Source organism: Chlamydomonas reinhardtii, chromosome 5, assembly GCF_000002595.2.
Source record: "Chlamydomonas reinhardtii strain CC-503 cw92 mt+ chromosome 5, whole genome shotgun sequence".
Classification (NCBI taxonomy): Eukaryota; Viridiplantae; Chlorophyta; class Chlorophyceae; order Chlamydomonadales; family Chlamydomonadaceae; genus Chlamydomonas; species Chlamydomonas reinhardtii.
The window spans coordinates 907,671-923,804 of NC_057008.1; the positions used below are offsets into that span (position 1 = coordinate 907,671).

At 63.4% G+C, this 16,134-nt stretch overlaps 2 protein-coding genes across 2 annotated transcripts; both read left to right on the plus strand.

Moving 5' to 3' along the window:
* Positions 1-24: 24 nt before the first annotated feature.
* Positions 25-7,156, plus strand: CHLRE_05g247300v5 (uncharacterized protein). The gene is made up of 8 exons (XM_043062535.1): positions 25-205; positions 483-623; positions 941-1,102; positions 1,357-1,436; positions 3,684-3,773; positions 4,403-4,550; positions 4,975-5,310; positions 5,995-7,156. The coding sequence occupies exons 1-8, from the start codon at positions 134-136 to the stop codon at positions 6,625-6,627; spliced, it is 1,662 nt and encodes a 553-aa protein (XP_042924614.1). The 5' UTR covers positions 25-133; the 3' UTR covers positions 6,628-7,156.
* A 48-nt stretch (positions 7,157-7,204) lies between these two features.
* Positions 7,205-15,846, plus strand: CHLRE_05g247250v5 (uncharacterized protein). Its single transcript, XM_043062534.1, has 3 exons — positions 7,205-7,358; positions 7,761-7,906; positions 8,237-15,846. The coding sequence occupies exons 1-3, from the start codon at positions 7,313-7,315 to the stop codon at positions 12,935-12,937; spliced, it is 4,893 nt and encodes a 1,630-aa protein (XP_042924615.1). The 5' UTR covers positions 7,205-7,312; the 3' UTR covers positions 12,938-15,846.
* Positions 15,847-16,134: the final 288 nt, after the last annotated feature.

Genomic DNA, 16,134 nt, shown 5'->3' on the forward strand with positions numbered 1-16,134 from the left:
AAGGTCCAATCGCATGGGTGTCGTCCAAAAACGCTGTCTTTGCTGTATTAAGTGCTTGTACAACTGGTATTGCCAGTGTGCTAACTGTAACGTATCTCAGAGTGGTCTATAAACGCAACTCGTGCAAGTGCCGATGGCCCCCGCGGCTGGCGCCGCTAGCTCGGCGGCGGCGCCAGGAAGCGACTTGGAGCAGATGTTTACCGAGGTGCGGTCGTGGAGGGCACAGCGCCGGCAGGGCAGCGGCGGCCGCAAACCTTGTGCCCTGCAGCGCCGAGCCACCTTTCCAGCCTCACAGCCTGCTTCCGTGCGTCTAGCACCCGGCGTCGCTCTTGGAACGTCCTCGCCCCTTTCCCTCCCTCCCGCCCTCCATCCATCCATCCCTCCATCCATCCCCCCCCCCCGCCCCCCACCCCACCCCTACGCCTTCACTTCTTAAATAATCATGAATGTAACCCCACCCCCCACAAACACAAAACACACAGGCCAGCGCGCTGCACGCCTCTGGCGCCGACCTGGCACGTGCCGAGCAGCTGTACCGTGCCGTACTGGCCGCCCAGCCCCGACACGTGGACGCCCTGCACCAGCTGGGGGCGCTGCTGACGCAGCGGTACGGCAAGAAGCAGGTGGGGGAAGGAGGGTGGAGAATGGAGAGCAGGTGGCGGGAGGGTGGAGAGGAGGCGGCGGGGGTTGGGAAGGGGGCGTGTGGAGTGGTGTATGGCATGACTTGCGAACGTCCATCCCCCTATGCTGGTGCCGATGCTGGGAGTACGCACGGAGTTTGCAAACGCACCTCTGTCCGGTGCTTCGACGGCAATGCTGCAGGTCCTTACACCGACTGCCCTCCCCCTCTCCCCCTCTCTCTCCATTCCTTCCAACCTGTCGAAACCCCCCGCCCATCCCTGTCTCTCCCGCCTCCTCTTCCCCCCTCCCCCCTCTACAGCTGGATGAGGCGCTGCGGCTGGTGTCCAGTGCCGTACAGCTTCAGCCGCGCGCCGCCAAGTACCGCAACAGTCTGGGGGTGATCCACCAGGAGGCGGGGCGCTGGGCGGAGGCGGCGGACGCCTTCGAGCGTGCCAACGAGAAGGACCCCATGAACGCGGCGGTGAGGGCGTTTGGAGGAAGAGTAGCGTCCAGGTAGCTAGGTCAGCACAGGAAAGAGAGTGTGTGTACGTGTGCGCGTTTGGTTCGGTGTTTGGTTCGGAGTTTCTTAGGGGGAGGGAGGGAGAGAGAGAGTGTGTGTGTTAGAAAGCACGAGCGGGAAGGAAACACGCAAATGCCACTGCCGCTTACACCGCCGCCGCTGGCACCGCCGCCGCTGACACCGCCGCCGCCCCCGCTACCGCCGCTGACACACAGACGCTGATGAACCTGGCTCGGGCGCTGCGTGAGCTGGGCCGCCAGCAGCGAGCAGCGGAGGTGTACGGCGCCGTCACCAAGTGAGAGCCAGGGCCACCGGGAGTGTGTGGGATGTGTGTGGGATGTGTGTGTATGTGTGTGTGTGTGTATGTGTGTGTGTATGTGTGTGTGTGTATGTGTATGTGTGTATGTGTGTGTGTGTGTGTGTGTGTTTGTGTTGAATGTGTGTGTGGGGGGGGGGGGATGTTGGTTATGTGCCCGAACCCAATGAAACAGTCTCAGTAGTCAAGGAACCGTCGTCTCACCCAGAAATGCAGTGCGAGCTCCACGTTAAGCCTTCGGTCTTGGTCACTGGGAGGTGATGTTGGTTGACGGTTGACTGCCGGCGTCGCGGCGTGTGGGGCGAGCGAAAAAGGCAACAGTATTCTAAATGCACGAGGGTGACAAGGAAAGAGAGGTGAGGGAAACAGTCAGCGGGCAACAATATGGAGGCAAGCACGCATCGACATGGGGCCACACGCGGGCCAGGGGGGTACAGGAACAAGGGGAGGGGGAGGGGGCGGTTAGGGGAGAGGCAGGGTGCGGGCCGCGGACGGGGTAGTACATTCCAATCCCAAATTCAATCAGCATCAGTCGTAGCAGGGGTTTCAGCAGCAGCCACCATGCCCACCACCAACCCCGCCATCGCCACCACCATCCCCGCCCCCGGCCCCGCCCCCGCCACCGCCACGCACCGCCACCGCCACCGCCGCCCCAGCCACGCACCGCCCCCGCCCCAGCGGCCGCCGCCGCCGCCCCTGCCTCCGCCCCCGTACCAGCGGCCGCCGCCACAGCCACCGCCGCCGCCGCCACAACCACCGCCGCTGCAGCAACAGCACCAGTAGCAGCACCAGTAGGATCGGAGACTCCGCGGAGCCCCCTCGCTGCTGCTGTTGTTACGACTTACAACGTGCTGACTAGGATGCATATGACGCATCCTCGCCCATTAAAACTTGACCCTGACCGGCCCAGCACTCGGATGGACAATGAGAAATTAGTGGGACTTATGTTTTGAATGCGGCGAGCTTCCCACGTTCAGCTGTTCGGCATGGCCCATCTGGACGTTTCGGGTGCAACGATAAAGAGCATGTTTTTTTGGTGCTGGCTGGACGGACGAAAACGGCATTGATTGATTTCGTGACGTATCCGCGGAGGCCCTGTACAGGAGTCCACAACCCTGATGACTGGGCGCCGTCTGATCACATTCCATCCTTTCACCTGACGTCTTCATCTTCCCGTGTGAGTTGGTGAGCGCGTCTTGTTACGCTCTTTCCAACAGTTACGCGGGGTCCAAGACAAAGGCCGTTCGTGAGGAAGTCCTCCGTACGGCGAAGGACCCCATGTGTGATGATGATGAGGACCTCCAGCAGCTCGCGCAGCTCGCGCTGAAGCTGGAGGTTCCGTCGGCTACACGGTGGCTTCTGTTCTCGTGCAGGCGAGAGCAGAAGCCACCATGTAGCCGATGGAACCCCCAGCTTCAGCGCGAGCTGCGCGAGCTGCCGGAGGTTATCCTCATCATCGCACATGGGGCTCTTCGCCGTACGGAGGACCTCCTCACGAGCGGCTTTTGTCTTGGCCCCCGCGCAACTGTTCATAAGGTCGTACCAAGACGCGCTCACCAACTCAACCGGGAAGATGAAGACGTCAGGTGAAAGGATGGAACGTAACCAGACAGCGCCTAGTCCAAGTGAGCGGGTCCGGGGGAGGGAGGATCATGTGGAGCTAGGGGGTTGTGGGATGGAGGCGTGTGGATTCTGGGGCATGGGGTGTGGGTTGCGAGGGGTGGGGCGGGGATGGAGTCAGGAAAGCCAATACCGTATTCCGATCTAGATGGGGGGTAAAGCTGGGTGGAAAGGTGGGAGCCTTGGAGGGGATGGGGAATGGAGAATATCGCGTACTGAGTGTGCGTGTGGTGCGTGATGCCGCTGGATTGGCTGGAAGGCTTTGGCAGCTGGCAAATAGCAGAGTCACCGAATTGCGACAAACACAAAGCACGGCTAAGACGAGCTGATGAAGGCGGCGTGTGTAGCTGGCGAGCAATGGGAGAGCACGGGCTTAGCACGGGGTTAGCGAGAGCAGAGTGATGTTTGTGCGTGGGTGGCCACATGCGGCTGATGAGGCGAATTTGCCCAATGGCGTGAGTCAAACCAATGGCCGTGCAAACACACCGAAATCTGCATCGCATACGCCATGTTTGTGCTAATTTCCTTGATGTTCTTATAAGACTCCGGCGTCACTGCCTGTCGCGCCGCGCCCCCGCTCCTCCTCGCTCCATCCCTTTTCGGCAGGCTGCGGCCGGATCACCCCACCGCGCACTACCGCCGCGGCGCCATCCTGCGCAGCCTGCGGCGCAACGAGGAGGCCCTGGCCGCGTTCAGGTGAGTGCGTGCGTGTATATGTGTGTGTCTGTGTGAGCATGTGTGTCAGTGTGTGTGTGGATGGGTGGGGGGGTGGGGGAGGGAGTTCATTCCAATCCCAAGATAACCCATTGCCAACTCTGGGGGGGAAGGACAGCCGTACTCCCCTATGCTGAGAGGGGCATACGAATACGGTACAGAGCTGCCCTGTGTTGCGCGCACACTTGTATCACCTGCACACCCGAATTCACACCCTTTCGCCCCCCATAATGTCCAAACCGGCCTTGCCTGGGCGGCTTCTCCGGCTACCCCCCCCCCCCACACACACACACACATACACACACACATACACACATACACACACGGGGCTTTCGTTTCGTATTTTAACACACACACACACACACACACACACTCTCTCTCACACACACACTCACACACACACACACACACACACTCACACACGCACTCACACACGCACTCACACACGCACACACTCACACACTCACTCACTCACTCACACACGCACTCACACACTCACTCACACACTCACTCACACACGCACTCACACACTCACTCACACACGCACTCACACACTCACTCACACACGCACTCACACACTCACTCACACACGCACTCACACACACGGGCAGGCAGCACCTGCGGCTGGTCCCGGACCACCAGGCCTCCCGCTTCTGGATCGCCGCCATCACTGGCGACACGGCGGGCATGTCGGCCGCCCCGCCCGACATGGTGGCGGGGCTGTTCGACCAGTACGCCGACCACTTCGATGATCATTTGGTGAGGGGGTTGCAAGGATGGTTGGAACAGCGGTAGGCGGGAGAGGCAGGGAGAGGCGGGGAGAGGCGGGTAGCCGTCCATTTGGAGAATGGAGTAGTACATTACAAGTATGAAGTGCCGACGTTCAGTGGGAACCGCTGGGGTGGGCAGGGGGAGAAGAGTAGGCTGCGTGGGTATGCGGTGTTGTCGGTTGGGAAGCTGGTTGGGGGCACTGGTCGGGGGAACACAGTGCGCGGTTGCTTGCTCGTTTGTCCGTTGGGATGCATGCATGATGACCGTAGCTACGTGTTGCTGTGCCACCACACGCACATAGTCTTTGCGCTTGTCCCCCGTTGTGCTCTTTGACACACTCTCTTCCTCTCTCTGCACGTTTCCGTGCCTTCCTGCTTCCCAAGCTCACTGGAACTCACTGGACCTCCCTCAGGTGAATAAGCTGCAGTACAAGACGCCCGAGGCGCTGCGGGACCAGTTGCTGGCGGCACACACACACCTGGCCGCCACACGGGCCGCCAGCGGCGTTGGCACCAGCACCAGCAACGGCAGTAGCAGCACCAGCAGTAGCAGTAGCAGTAGCAATAGCACCAGCAGCAGTAGCAAGCCCGCGTGGCGGCGGTGTGTGGATCTGGGCTGCGGCACCGGGTTGATGGGGCCGCTGCTGCTGCCGTACATGGCCCGCGGGGCAGCGGGTCTGGAGGGCGTGGATTTATCGGCGGGCATGGTCAAGGAGGCGGCGCGGCGGGGGTGCTACGGAAGACTGGAGGTGGGTGTGATGCGAGGGGGGGCTAAATGCCAAAGGGGGGGGCGGGGGGGAGGGGTGGGAGGGGCAGGTTTGACGCGAGGGCCAAGGGCCGGAGCACGTGGCCTGATTGGAGGAAGGAATCGCACGGACGAGTTGGTCCCGGGGGAGGAGTTGGTTGACCGTGGCCCTTCAGCAACATTTGTGTCTGCACTGTGTGGTGGCCCTTCACCTGCACCCGCGCCTGCAACGTGGCCCTTCATCTACACCCCTGCCTGCGACGTGGCCCTTCACCTTCACCCGTGCCTGCGACGTGGCCCTTCAACTATACCCCTGCCTGCGACGTGGCCCTTCACCTGCACCCGCGCCTGCAACGTGGCCCTTCATTTACACCCGTGCCTGCGACGTGGCCCTTCACCTCACCCGTGCCTGCCACGTGGCCCTTCAACTATACCCCTGCCTGCGACGTGGCGCTTCACCTTCACCCGTGCCTGCAACGTGGCCCTTGAACTACACCCCTGCCTGCGACATGGCCCTTCACCTGCACCCGTGCCTGCAACGTGGCCCTTCAAGTACACCGTGCCTGCAATGTGGCCCTTCACCTGCACCCGTGCCTGCGTTGTGGCCCTTCACCTGCCCCGGTGCCTGCAACTTGCAACTTGGCCCTTCATCTGCACCCGTGCCTGTGGCGTGGCCCTTCACCTGCAGGTGGGCGAGCTAGTCGGCTATCTGGAGGCAGAGGCGGCCGCGCTCACCACTGACACCATGACCACGACAGCCAAAGTAGAAAACAGTGAGCCCGTATCAGCATCAGCAACATCCTCAATGGTATCCGCTGATACCGTCGCCGGTCAACACGTTGACCGGTCAGTGCCGTACGACCTGCTGGTGGCGGCTGACGTGTTTGTGTACATTGGCGACCTGGCGCCCGTGCTACGCGCGGCGGCGGCGGCGGCGGTGGCGGGCGCGGTGCTGGCGTTCTCCACTGAGGCATTGGAGCTGGAGCCTGGCGGCAAGACCAACTGCAGCAGCCTGGCGGCAGGGGCGGCGGCTGGGAAGGCGGCGGAAGCTGGGAGGAAGGAGTCGAACAAGGAGGCGGAGGCTGGGTCCAAGGAGGCGGAGGAGGTGAAGGAGGCCGAGAAGCAGGGTGGGGGCCAGGCGCAGGCGCAGGGGCAGGGGTTGCGGCTGCAGGTGACAGGGCGGTATGCGCACACGGAGGAGTACCTGCGGCGTGTGGGCGGCGAGGCGGGGTGGCGGCTGGTGAGTATCAGCCAATCCATTATCCGGTACAATGGGGGAGAGCCCATCTGGGGCCACCTGTGCGTCATGGAGCGGGTGTGAGAAAATGTGGAGGAGTGTGGGTGACCATGAGAGCCAGTGTGAGAGTGTGAGAGTCTGGGTTGCAGCCGTTCGGGTTGCTTAACTTAAATGCAGGATCTCGTGACTGAGACATGGGATTGACACAATTGGCTGTGCGCTGTAGCGGTTTGCGTGTGACGGCGGGGCGGCGGAGGTCGCCGGATCGGACTTGCTGAGAGAGGATGTGGGGTGGGCTTGGGGCAGAGAGGAAGGGCGTCGAGTTGGGGGCGGCTTGATTTGTGAGCTGGTGACTGCGGCTGTGCCCGACTGCGTGCTCTGTAGTGGCAGAAGTTAGCGGGACTGGATGCAACATTGCTTGCTGCACCCCCTCTATTCATTGAATTCTTCAAGGTAGGAAGGCAGGGCAAGGCGGGAAGAGCCGGCAAAGCGGCAGTACTGTTGGAGGGGGTGGTGGGTTCAGGCGCGGGATCCCCGGATCGGCCCCGATATGGGCCGCGTGCCGATGGGCGTTTGTCACCTCCTGCCGCCCCTTCGACATTGTACAATAGCCAAATGACATTTTCTCACATACTGAGACACCGAAGAAATGCATGCGTTTAGACCGCGGACGATGCTCCGACTGGAGGAGGCCGATTCCGGCCAACATCCGTCATCCTCCTCCAACTCCATGGGTTTTGCAGCTATTGCATCGGCTAGAGATAGCTGGATGGCTAGCCCGCGGGAGCCAGCCCAACAGCAGCAACAACATGCAGGTGAGCCAGGGCCGCACTTGGGCTCCTGTCGCAGAATTGTTGCAGAAGGCGTGCAAACCGGTCATGTATCAGGCGATGGCCGTGACATATGTGCCCACGGGCGTGCGGAGTCGTTCAATACCACCGCCCCCGACAACATTTCGTTCCGGCACTTCTGACACCAGGCGTCCTAACTATAGCGCCGGGATTCGAAGTAGTCGGATGACGTTTAGATGGTTGTTTATGGATGCGATGCCGCCAAGAAACTTTGTCAGGCGAGGCATGGTGTGCAGGCGAATTCTCGCAACGGAAAGCGAGCTTCGGCTAACCAACGCCTCAGGAGCAAACATGCAGTTGCAAGCTCGTCCTTCCTGCTTGACGTGCGGAACTGCGGACTGAAGTGACGTCCTAAAACCCACGCAGGCCCCGCCACGCGCGGTACAGCTGCTTGGACCGCAGCTTTCGGGGGCGCCAAGACCGGGCCCGGGGACGAAGAGCTGCGAGAGCTACTGGAAGAGGTGTCCGCGATACCGCTCCAGGCAATGCCTGTGGCGCCTACACGCACCGAGGCACGTTTCTAGGGGGCGTTCTGGGAGCTGGATGGGTGCGTTAAAGCCGCAGCATCATGGACGGCGTGAGGGGGGGGTTGTGAATACCAGCCCAAACTAAACCAAACCAAGTAAAACTAGTGGAGCACAGGCAGAGGCGTGAGTTGGAGGAGAGGGCGACAGGCTCAAGCCGGTTACAGCCACGACCTTTACCCCTTAGCGTAAGGTGGATTTGCTAAAGGTGATGGCCATGTGTGACAGCACCCGGACCGGTGATCGATTGCGTTTACGTCATCACGTGGGGTTTCGCGCTGCCCTGGCCAAATCGTGTGCCGCACATGACACACGCAGGTGCTGCGGGCGCTGCAGCGCCGCCGGCTCGTGTGGGAGGGGACCCAGGCCGCGGTCACGGCCGCCGCATTGCGGCGGCAACAGGGCAGCGCGGAGGACGACGAACAGGAACTGCAACAGGGAGCGCAGGGCGGCGTGGAGGACGAGGAGCAGCAGGGAGCAACGCACCACGACTGTGATGAAGAGGACGACCTTGACTACGACAAAGCCCGATTGCCCGGAGGCGCGACGGCAGGCGCCGACGGAGTGCCGGCACCTGCCGAGGCAGCGGCTGCAGTAGCAGCAGTAGGAGCGGCTTGGGCGCAGCCGGTAAAGCTGGTGGTGGTGCCAGGCGTGGCTCGGGGAGTGCCTACGCAGCACTCGGCCGCGTCGCCGGCTGCGGAACTGCATCGGTCACTGGTGGAGGGGCAGGAGGGAGAGGTGCTGTCTGGCGGCGCGGGGACCTCCAGCCTCATATCGCCGGTGCTGGAGCAGCTGCTGGCGCTGAGGCAGGAGCGGGAGGAGCGGCAGCGGGGCCGCCAGCAGCCGCAGCCCAAGGCACAGGCGCAGCAGCAGCAGCAGCAGCCCAAGGCACAGGCACAGGCGCAGCAGCAGTACGGCGAGGCGCATGGCGCGTGCCCGCCTGCTAACCCCATTGGCACGAACCGCAGTGGCACCAGCAGCCCCACCCGCAAGTCGCCGGCACGGCGGGCGGCAGGAGCAGCAGCAGCAGCCCCACTTGCCGCGCCAATGGCGTCGGCAGGCAGCTACGGCGCCCGTGACGCCAAGAGCGCAGCAGCCGCGCGATCGCCGACAGCGCGCCTGTGCACGGCAGCCGGACTGCAGCGTGACGGCAGTAGCAGCGGCACTGGCGGCACCGGCAGTAGCAGCTCGCCAGCTGTGGGCAGGCTGGACCGGCAGCAGCAGCTGGCCGGCGGGCTGGCGGCCTCGGAAGCCAGTGCTGCTACAGCCGCGGCGGCAGCGCCCGCCGTCCTCCTAGCTGAGCAGCCCCAACCTCGCCTGACCTCCTTCCCCGGCCCCTGGCGCGGCAAGAGCTGGGAGGCAGGCTCCGGCGCCGCGCCACTGCCGCCAGCGCCGCCAAGCGCAACAGGGGCAGCAGCCGCAGCTGCGGCCATCGTCCCTCGACTGGCGCTGCCTGGCGCTTCCATGAACGGTGCCGCAGCCGCAGCCGCTACCACGCCAGCCTCTGCAGCTGCTACAGCTGCTACAGCTGCCCCTGGCGATGCCCACGCACCGCCGCCGCCGCCGCCTCCCGGAACCAGCAGCCGCCACGGCGTGACGCTGCGGCCTGCCGCCGCCGCCGTACCCGGCGCCTCCAGGCACCTCTCGGGAGCAGCGCCCGCCCCTGCCGCGCCCTCGTCTCCCGGCCTTCCCGGCGCCTTCCCGGCTGGCAGCGTGCGGCGCGCCGCCCTTGCCAGCCGCTCCTTCACACACGGCTTCAGCGGCGCCTCTGCGGGCGCCGCAGCCGCGTCGAAGACGCTCCAACCCCAGCACTTTTCGCATCTGCAGCCCCAACCGCACCCGCATCCGCACCCACCTTCAGAGCCACAACCATCCGGCCCACCACAGTTTATTCTGGAGCCGCGACTGTCGTACGTGGCTGGGCCGCCGGGGCCTCACCTGCCACACCTGCCGCCGCGGCCGCCGTCACGTGACGGTCGGCCTGGCGACCTGACGTGTCGCTCAACCGGAGGGCTGGGCGCTTTGGATGAGCCGTACGCGCCCGGTATGGGCGGCCCCGGCTACGCCGCGGCTGAGTCAGGCCTTGGCATGGGCGCGGACTCGGCTTTGCTCGGCGGTGAAGATGAGTCTGACAGCGAGGATGGGGCGGAGGAGGAGGAGGAGGAGGAGGAGCAGGAGGAGGAGGAGGAGGAGGAGGAGGAGGGCGTGCCGGTCAGCAGTGAGGAGCAGGCGAAGCTGCTGCGGCAGTGGCACGAGTGGCGCAACAGCGGCCGGCCACTCTCCGGCGAGTCTTCGAACGAGGGGGAGGATGGCGAGGGGTACGAGTATGAGCGAATCTCGGTTACTGGCGCCGGAGAGGAGGTCGACCGCGAGGGCGAGGGCAGAGGCGAGGGTGAGGCGAGGGGTGACCGGTGCAGTCCAGCCGCCACTGGCACCGGTGATGGCGCTTCCTACTGCAGCCGTGACGTCAGCGCTCTGCTGGTCAGCCCTGGCGGCGGCGGCGGCGGCGGCGGTGCCGGCGTTGCTTGCGGTGCGGCGGCGTTCCGGAGTGACGGCATACCGCCGCCTCTCCGCCCGAGCACCATGACTGGCAGTGGCGGCGGCGGTTGCGGCGGCGGCGGCGCAGCCGGCGGCGCTGACGGCGTCCTGCACTCCCCCGGCTTGCCCTCCCCCGCCTTCCTGGTAGCAGGCTGCGCGGCGGGTGTGGCTGCAGCGCCCCCCAGCCCTGGCAAGCCGGCGTCGGCTGTGCCGCCGCTCCTCCTCCGCCAGCAGCACCAGTCCTACAGCGGCAGCGGCGGTGCGGCCAGCAGCGGCGCCAGCAGCGCCGGGGCGGCCGGCGCTTGCCATACCGTCGCCCACGGTGCGCGGACCCACGGCGGCGGCGCCGCCGCCGCCGCCATGCCCGCCACCACCTGGTTCGCATCCGCTTCAGCTGCCGGTGGCGCTGGAGACGGAAACGCCAGGGCCGAACCCCCCGCCGCCGTCTGGGCCGCCGCCGCGCCGCCGTCAGGCCAGCCCCTGGGCACCGGTGGTGCTACAGCCGCTGTTGCTCCTGGCGGTGCTACAGCCGCTGTTGCTCCTGGCGGTGCTACAGCCGGTGTTGCTCCTGGCGGTGCTACAGCCGCTGTTGCTCCTGGCGGTGCTACAGCCGGTGTTGCTCCTGGTGGTGCTACAGCCGGTGTTGCTCCTGGTGGTGCTACAGCCGGTGTTGCTCCTGCTGCTCCTGCTGCCGTTACTGCTGGTGGTGCTACAGCCGGTGCTGCTGCGTTCGCGCCGCGCATCTCGTCACTGGCCTCCTCCGGTGGTCCGAACCGCTCCGCCAGCTTCAACGTCAAGCTCCCGGCGTTCAGGCAGCGCCTGGCCGGCCTCTCCTCCGGCAATCTGCAGATTGGAGGGCCCTTGGACCCTGCCTCACCCTCCGCACTCTCAACCACCCCAGCCGCCACCGCCGCCCCAGCAGCCGCACGCTTCAGCTCCACCACCACACGTGAAACATGGCCGCAGACCTACGGCAGTGCCAGCACACCGCAGCTGTGTGATGCGCGGGTATCGGACATGCTAGGAGCTGCTGTCGATGTGGGCTCGCCCGCTGGCGCTTCCGTCGGCGGGGGCCTGCCGGGGGGCAGCAAGCTTGCCGCGCGCACGCCCAGCTTTCGCAATGGCGGCGCTCGCGTGCCATTGCACAGTGACAGCTTTGCGGATGGCTGCAGAGGCAACAGCTACAGCAACAGCTATAGCTACAGCGGCATCGGTGGCGGCTGCCTTACTGCGGATCCCGGCGGCAGTCCCGCAGCGGGCGGCCGGCCTCATCCGCCCGCTCAGCGGGTCCCCGGCGGCGCCAGCTGGGCTGGGACGCCGTTTGAGGCGGCGGGGGTGTGGGCGGCGGCAGCTGCCACGTCATCAACCGCCGCCGCCGCCACGGCCCCCGGCGCCTCGGCAGCGGCGGCGGCTCAGGCCAGCCCCGGAAGCCCATGCTTCCAGCGCTACTCCACGCCCGCGGCCCCGCTCCCGCCGTCCTCGCCCTCGGCGGCTGCAGCGGCGGCGGCGGCGGCGGCTTCTCGTCACCTGCACAGCCAGGCCCATGTGCGCCAGAGCTTCGGCAGCTCGCACCGCGCGCCACCTTCTTATCCGCAACTGACATCGCCTGCATCGATCTCTTTGGCATCTTCGCCCGTCGGGACCGGCGGCGGCGGCGCCGCCACCAGAGGCGGCTCACTAGTCGCGGCGCTGACGCAGCACAGCCGCAGTGTCAGTGGCCGTGTGTCGTGTGAGATGGCCAGGGCGGACGCCGCCTCCCACTCGGGTGGCGTCGCGGCCGCGTCGGCGGCGGCGGCGACTGGAGGAGCAAGAGGAGGAGCAGGAGGAGCAGGAGGAGGAGTGGAAGAGAGAGCAGGGAGCATCAACGGGATGTGGCAGTCTTCAGCCAGCCGAGCACGCACGGCGGCTCTGGCGCTGGCAGCGGAGCCCGGCGGCACTAGCCAACACCACCGACACCACCAGCAACAGCAACACCAGCAGCAGCAGCAGCAGCAGCAGTTGCCGCTGCAGTCGTTGCGGCAGCCCACGTCGCGTCTGGGCGGCACCCGCGCGTCGGTGGACATTCCCTCGGCCGCGTATGTGGGCCAGCAGAACCGCTCGAGCAAGTGCGGCAATGGCCGCTTCTCCTTTGAGTCCCAGCTGGGCTCGCCGGCGGTTGCGGCTGCCGCCGCGGCGGCGGCAAGCCTGCTGTACTCGGATCCCAGGGCCGCCATGCAGGCGCTAATGATGGGCGGTGGGGCCGAGGGAGGCGCGGGGCTTGGGGGCGGAAGCGGAGGCGGAGGCGTCGGTGGTGGCGCGTGGTCGGCCAGCGGTGGTGCCGCAGCGAGCGGTGGTGAGGGCGGCAGTGGGCGGTCGCTGCAGGTTTCTAACAGCGTGGCTGGCAGGCGGCGTGCCCCAACGCCGGTGCCGGACGACGAGCTGCCTCTTTACATGAGGTTTGAGCTGCCGGCGGGCATGTTGCCGCCGCCCGACGACTCGTAGTTCGGATATGAGTAATTTCTTTTTGTAGTGGGGTGTGGGTTTGTGTAAAGTAGTGGATTTCTTGATGCGGCGGCGGCACCTCCACAGTCAACACTGAAACACATGTCTTCTCTGAGCAGTGTTAACTTTGGAACTTGGTTGAATGCGTACTGACCTCTGTGAATTCAAGTTGTACTACGGTATATGATGCGCAGTGAAATGATCGTTAATGGGGCACCAGCACCGCGCGTGGAAGAGCGCATTGCTAGGGGACTTTCCTTGTACGTGACGGACGCCACACCACGTGTGCGGACATAGTGCTTTTGGTCTCCCATGCCGTTATGTCTTATGATTTACTGTGCAGGATGCAGGTCACTTCGGCCGCTGAAGTTGCGAGAAGAAATCCTGTGGTCTGTGGCAGCCACGTATTCGCTGTGCGCCTGCGTCTTGTGAAGCCAACAAAGCTACTGGCACAGGTGCAAGACTCCGCCTTGTACGGTATGGCACGGACTCTACTGACGTGTGCTTCATGGCTAGCCCGCAAAGCTGATGCTCTAACACTTGACGCCGGATGCATTGACATTTAACGCCATGGTGGCCTTTCTGTCCGTTGCGTGGGTTGCACGGGTTGCATGGGTTGGTTACGTGTCGTCTGTGCAACATTCGGCGTGGCTTGCAGCGTGGTGGAAGGCGTGTGAGCGGCCCCCTTTGCCCTGCACGCCAAACGAACCGACCAAAGCTACGGTATGCTATACGAGGTTGGCTACATACGGTAGGTACCAGATTGGCTATAAATTGGTACCTGCTGTCCAATCGGGTTGATTGAGTCTGATTGTTTTTTACTCTCGTGGTGTGAACGTCAAGGGGGAGGGGCTGTGCGCGTTCGGTGTTACATGGAGGACTGATAGGTGAAATGGCACGCATTTCCTGATGGGGTGAGGGTGAGGTCTGTGTGCCCAAGCCTTGCACCGGTAATACGGTAGGTCCCAGTCACCAATATTTCTGCCATAGCACGGTCTAGCATTACGATGGCGGTAAAGTGCTGTTATCACAGGGGCTATGTCCGGGGGCTATGTCCGGGCGATGAGGATAGCCGGGCGATGAGGTTGTTCGGCCTCAGCCTGTGGAGGGGCTCAGCCCCTTTTCCCGTGACCGGGGAACACTCGTCACAGGGAGCTGGGGCACTGAGGGAAGTGGCTGCGGAGAGATCCGCAGTACCATAGTGAAGGAAGGATGACCGACATGGCTTGCGCACGCATTGGGCCTTGACATGTTGGGCTGAGGCAATGTTTCTTGACACGAAACACGCTTGTACGCCTACATGCTTGTAAAGTTTGATGTTGTGCCGCTGTTGCTGTGCACTTTGGCCGCTGAAGCTGTAAGAAGACTTCCTTGCTTACTGCAGCAGTATTCGGTGTTCGCTGTGCGGTTGCGTGTTGTGTTGCTTGCAAGCGAAGCCATGAAACGGCCTTGACGCTTTTGCACTCTGCGCATGAGTTGTTGCAGGGGTCTGTTCCTCTGAGTTGCTTGGTGTCTAAAGCGCTGTTGTGAAGCCGGCAAAGCTACCGGCAAGAGTGCAAAACTCGGCCTTGTATGTGTGCGCATCTCTGGCGCAGACTCTACTTACATGTGTTTCATGGCTAGCCCACGACGCTGATGCTCTAACACTTGACGTCGGATTCTTGATACCGTACTTCAAGCCATGGTTGGCCTTACTGTCCGTGTTACGGTTGGTTACGCGTCGTCTGTGTAACATGGGGGCGTGGCTTGCAGCGTGGTGTAACTGTCGAATGCTTATGAGCAGCCCCCTTTGCCCTGCGCGCCAAACAAAGCAACCAAAGCTGCAGTATGCCATACCAAATTGGCTATAAATTGTTGCCTGCTGTTCAATCGTGTTGAGACTTATTGTTTATTATCGTGGTGTGGACGTCAATGGATGCGGATTACAATTGAAGGGACAGCCCGACAAGCGGGGGCACGCCGTACCTACGCCGCGAAGGGCCATCTGCGACCCAGAGAAACAACACCCGCCCCCTGGTTGGCTGCCGACCTTCATAGTGTTACGCACATGAGTCGAAGCCAAGCCGAAGCCCGCCAAAGCCCCACCGCCACGTAACACCCCTCATCTCGTTTAGGTCTTTTGGCGGCAGCACCAACGCACAACAAGGCGCGACAGGCCAGAGGTCTGCCGATGACATCCCCATCAAACGCAAGCACCACACATTTTCTCGTCGGCGTCACAGACGCGCAATGTCTTGGCCCGGAGGCCCATGTCCGGAAACAATGGGGGGGCTGTGCGCGTTCGGTGGTACAGTTCGGAGGACTGATGGGTGAATTGACACGCATTTCAAATGAGGGTGAGGTCTGTGTGCCCGAGCTCAACACCGGTAATAGGTCCCAGTAACCGATGTTTCTGCCTAGCACGGTCTAGTATTACGATGGCGGTAAAGTGGTTTTATCACAGGGAGCTGGGGCACTGAGGGAAGAGGCTGCAAGGAGGTCCATCCGCAGTGCCATAGTGAAGGAAGGGTGACAGGCATGGCTTACGCATTGGGCCTTGGCTTGTTAGGCTGAGGCAATTGTGCTTGACACAAAACACGCTGTTCATGCCTACATCCTTGTAAAGTTTGGTGCTGCGCTGTGTGTTGCTTAGCTGGGGTGCGATAGCGGGCGGGGCGCACCACATGCAACTGAAATAAACAGCTGGAGCAGCGTCCATCTGGGCGGTTGTGCAGGTCTGCGCAAGTAGGTGAAGGCGTTTTGTACTTTTGCGCTTGCGTACGCCAGGCCGCAAGCCATGCAAGGGCATGCATGCAGCCTGCACAAAAGGAAAGGTGGTAAGGACGTAAGGTGTGGGCTTCAAGACCACATGGCTCGACATGATGCGGAGCGACGGGCCGTGTGTGCTATCTGCCTTGGCGAAATCGAGCTGGCGGAGACGGCCATCATCAAGGGCTGTGAGCACCAATACTGCGGTGCGTTGCACTGCGCACCATAGCTGTCATGGGAATCTCGCTGCCTCGCCTCAGACATCGGGACGCCGGCAGTCCGGCACCTCCATGCCTCCAGATACGCTCCCGGCAGGGCATATCAGTGTTGTGATCGATGCCCCAATTTCCTGCTTTGACGCCGCTCAGCTTTCCTGGGAGGGGGCGCCCCTACACGCCCGTACACACACGCCCCGTCAAGGGACGAGCGTTTCGATGACTTTCCCGTAC